Here is a 4,923-nt window from a genome sequence, read left to right on the forward strand (position 1 = left end):
CTCTAATTAAAAATATACCTTATCTTGATTATGGGCCTTAAGCCCATCAACTATAAGACTCACGATTCCAGAGTGTTGCTTAGCCCACTTTGGCCTGATTTGTATGGCGTGGGATCCCACAATGACCTCACATAAGTCCACATAGGTTCAGCTCAGCCTCTATGAAAAGGCTTGGCCGAATTCACTGTTAAACACAGTAAACCCCTGAGCACATTACTATGGACCCAACATTTACACTTAAATGATCATTGAATTCAGTCATCCTATGAAGACCTAAGGATAATGGATTAAAGCAAGATAAATCCCCTCAAGTAATCAACCCTTAATGGTCACTTACACTTAACATCTTAGCCCATAATAATCAAACGCTACCCGACAGGGAAAGACCTCTCCCCTAGCTGCAATGTGCATCTCGAATGGATCTTGAAAATTAAAACATTTTCATAAAACATTAATACATATATATTGCAAAATTAAATTTCAAAACACTATTGAAATTAATTGTCTACAGTTCAAGTTTCCATTAGAGAGAGTGTAAACATTATCATTCACTTTGTCCGACAAAGGGGCTGATCCTATCATTATGGTCATCCACTTAGGTGAATTCTCAAACTGCCCCAACATACCTAGGTTTTGACCATTGATGGATCTCACTGATTGATATATCAAAGACAATCCAATCCAACACCTAGTGTAGTACCATAATCAAGTCTAGGGGTTATGTGTAATTTTCAATTTTGCCCATCAATTTCCAAGGTCTAAGGCATAACTGGAAAATAATGGTCCGGATTCAGTGTTTCATCCAAACACACTTTGCATGTTCTTTGGGTCTAACCTTAGCAACTGAGACAAACTGCCTCAATTTCCAATGTCAGCTTTGGTAAGATAAACTCTCCAAGTCTGTCCAACAGCTAAGAATATTTTAAACTAACATGAGTTTCATAAGTGTTCAATTTAAGGGGTAATTTTACAAAAAATGCTAATATCAACATGAAACAATAATATATTTTTATTCATTTACAATAAATATATCTGTACATCAATATGATTGGAGCTAGGGGTGTTCACGGGACGGGTTGGGTCGGTTTCTTGGGATTTTCCCAACCGACCCGACCTGGTCGGGTTAGCTAAGGTGGGAACCAAAACCGACCCTCTGACAGGCCAAACCGACCTAATCGGTTTGAGTCGGGTTGGGTCGGTTTCGGTTTTGCTCCTGTACAAAGCCAAATAAAATCTGAATTAGTTGATAATTTGATATTCAAGAGCCCAAGATAAATCTAAATTTAATTCAGATAAAGAATAAAATCAATAAATTCTTCATGTAAAAACAAGTGTCAATAATGGGCCTTCTAGAGTAAGAAACTAGGTAGGTAAATCAATAAAATAAAAATTTAGAAACCTTCTACATTCTAATCTAGGTAAAAAACTAAAAAAGAACACCTAATTGAATTCTAATTGTAATTGCCTAATAGGCCTTCTAGAGTTCTAGTTCTAGTAGAAGTCTAAAAATAGAAGACTATTAGGAATTAGAAAACTACTCAAACTAGGAAGTAGGAACTACCAAACTAGTAGAATACTGGTTCGGTTTGGGTCGGGTTAGTTTCAGTTTTCACGCAAGAAAACGGAAACCGACCCGAGATTTCAGTTTATGTATGTGCCCAACCCGAAACCGACCGGTACGGATGAAAACCCGGATGACTCGGGTTGGATTGGTTCGGGTTGGTCGGTTTGGTCGGGTTGGGCATTCTTATGAACAACCCTAATTGGAGATAAGGGCATACACTATCTAACACCGTGAATTAGGCGAATAATATATAATAGTTTAATTTATTTATACTATTCAATATCTTATAGTGACCCAAATTTGATTTAAATTCAATATAAATATGGTGGATAATATAGACAAGTCAAATTTGAATCTACCTATATCTAATTTTCGATCCATTTGGAGAGAAGCCCTCTTGTTCTATGGATTTTGTAATTTATTTTCCCTTGACACCCAATAAATTGACTTGGGGAATCATCCAAGTTTCAAGCCCCGTTTGGGAGGGCTTCTTCGTTGATTGAGCTGCTTCGCTTAAACCAATTTGGAAAGGCTAAGATAGTTTCATTGGAAAGTTGACTTTTCTGTTCATGTTCATGTAAATATATTTCTGGCTTTCTGGTTTTTGACTAAACATTACTTTTACATTCCAGTTCTTACCTCATTTAAGACCAGAAGCCCTATATGAAAACCCTCCCAAATGGGCACTCAATTTGAAAGGACTTCAGCCATCGAAAAAAAAAAAAAAAAAAGAGAAACAATTGATTCAGAAAACCAAACCAAATAATTGAAACCCGGAATCAACCAGTGCCCCGCCCCACATACATTGCGAGGCCCTACATGTTGGCCCATAATAGAGCAACTTTTGGATTTACTAATGGATCAGGCTAATCCAGCAACAAACCTACGACCCAATTGGAGCCCAACTCCATCCGGGGCTGGGCTAGCCATTTTAACCAAACTTAAAGTATCCAGACCGTTAAATACTATGTTGTTGATAATTAAATAATACTGTTTAAAATTGCACTCAGTTCAGTTCGGAAAGAGTACAAATACAGATATGTACAGTATAAATAGATACAAAATATAAGGTTTTGCACTCTATATAACTGTATTTGCATTCCTTCCAAACTGAGTTTGCAATGCAAATCAAATTCATTTGTTTGTAACATTGATTTGCACTATTGCCTGATACAAAATATATACTTTTTGTCTCATTTGCACTCACTAGGAGTACTATAAATTTTGCATCGATGCAAAATCTGCACCACCTTCCTCATAGATTCTCTTTAATAAAATGGGACCAGGTCATCATGCTTCCTATCTCATTCCAAAACAATTAAACAAATAACCCTTCTATTTCTGTTCTTTTCGTATAAGGTGGGAACGACATTTTGCTTTTTATATTACTTCTTACAAACCAAAGTCAAATATGAAACCAGTAGAAATGAGATCAATTGATCAAACAAACAGGGTCTTAGCACCACTTTATGAAAGCCTAATGCAATAGAATAGAAACTCTCTCTTGATTTTATTAATTGATGTATGACAAACTTTTGCTCTAGCAATATCAAAAAACAACCTAGCAATATCACAAGAGAACTATAAAAAGGTAAAGTAACCATTCCTTGATATGGTAATGGGATTTCTACACAAATTATTAAGGCTGCGTTTTGGAACGATGCAAATGGAGTGTAAATCCTGGTTCAGGGTAAATTTGCACTATGTTCATTTTTCTCTGTTTGGCAATATTACATTTATGCATTGACAAATGACAGACCAATGCATATTTACATTGATAATAAGATATAAAAGTACATCAATAAAAAAGAAGTAAATTTGCATTCAGGTGGGCCTTTGATTAAAAAAAAAGCATATGCTTTATTGGAATTCATGTTTGCATCCATTACAGCTAAAAGTCTATTTGGTAAAAAGATAAATTTGTCAGTACAAAACTAACCCAATTTTACAATTTATTTAAACAATTTTACACTCTACATATTTGCACTCACGCTTATTTGCATCATTTCCAAACGCAGCCAAAAGAATTACAATCTATTGTTCTATGGATCATCCTCTATCATCATCCACATACAATGCCCATCTATCAATTTGTAGCTGAGGAAGCGTTAGCCCAACCTTATCTCTCTTATTGGGGGCCCATTACTTCAACAACTCAAGGGCGCACTGCGTCATCAACGGCGTTGTTGGTTGTGATGGTGAAGGCCAACTAGATGATGACTTATCAGACTGAAGTGGATTCCATTGTGTTTGAAAGCTCAAAAGCTGAAGAGTAATAGGATGAGCAGACTGTCTGAGCTGGCAATCTTAATGCATCCTCCACCATCCGATTGTGCCATGGGCCCTGTATGGCTTGATTTAGCCGTCTGATGAACCCCCCACTTAGCCCCTCACAATAATTCAACAGGTGTGCCATGGCAACGCTATCCTTGTCATCATCCCAGCAAGTAGTGTTAGACTCCGGTGACGGCAACCGCAACCCATTGCCGGAATCTGGTGAGCGGGTGAACCCTGCTGCAATGCTTACGTACTCGACCATACCATCTAGAAGAGACGTGGGTACACTCTTCTCGCTGTCCCAAAGCCATACACGAGCCATGCCATGCTGCACCGCCGATTCCATTGCCTTCTCCACGTTAGCCTCCTCCATCACTGAGGGGCTGATGTGAAGAACGAACTCATCTCTGTTACTACACTCCACAACCACCGCGTGCGGTAGTTTCCGGCTGGCAAGCCTAACGGTGACACGGTCAACTTTCTTCTTGGGGAGGTGGTGGTCATCATCAGGATAGAGAACCCTTTGAGCAAACTCACTTGTGTTGAGGATAATTCGAGTTACCTTGTCATTCGAGACGAAGAAGAGTTCAAACCGACGTCCTGCCGGAGTATCTCCAGCTTCGTTGATGATAATGATCTCGAAGCCTTTTGAGGCTTCATAATTTGCCCATATTGAGATAAGGCCAATGAGAAAGAGTAGAAGCAGACGGGGTATGATCGGATAACTGGACGAGGAAGCAGCAATATCTTCATCCTCGGCGGAGATGGTAGTCGTGGTGACGGTGGAGATGAGAGGCCGGAGGAGGTGAGGATCCTCCATCACTCCTTGAGGCATGTAGAGACGAGCTGGAAATTGGAAGGTTGGGCCCATATAAGTTAAATCCTGTGAAGGGGCTCTCCGAATAATTGAGACAGTGAGGCCCCACTTGCAAATTTTATAGTTTATAATTCCAAGTTGATATTTTTAAATTCAGTTTCAAATAACTGGTTTCATATGAGTGAGTACATACAAAAGGACCATTCACATGCCATAAGAGCAGAGATGTGAGATTAACTACCCACCATCCACCGATCAATGGGGC

At 38.8% G+C, this 4,923-nt stretch overlaps 1 protein-coding gene across 1 annotated transcript; it reads right to left on the minus strand.

Moving 5' to 3' along the window:
- Window positions 1-3,406: 3,406 nt before the first annotated feature.
- Window positions 3,407-4,683, minus strand: LOC148862052 (uncharacterized). Its single transcript, XM_088940883.1, has one exon. The coding sequence runs from the start codon at window positions 4,674-4,676 to the stop codon at window positions 3,789-3,791; it is 888 nt and encodes a 295-aa protein (XP_088797009.1). The 5' UTR covers window positions 4,677-4,683; the 3' UTR covers window positions 3,407-3,788.
- Window positions 4,684-4,923: the final 240 nt, after the last annotated feature.

The sequence above is a fragment of the Nelumbo lutea genome, chromosome 4, assembly GCF_056320005.1.
Source record: "Nelumbo lutea isolate HS-2025 chromosome 4, American lotus-T2T, whole genome shotgun sequence".
NCBI classification, from domain to species: Eukaryota; Viridiplantae; Streptophyta; class Magnoliopsida; order Proteales; family Nelumbonaceae; genus Nelumbo; species Nelumbo lutea.

What these genes read in the sequence shown, in the direction of transcription:
- LOC148862052 (XM_088940883.1), bottom strand. Translation starts at nt 4,676, where the DNA reads ATGCCTCAAGGAGTGATGGAGGATCCTCACCTCCTCCGGCCTCTCATC.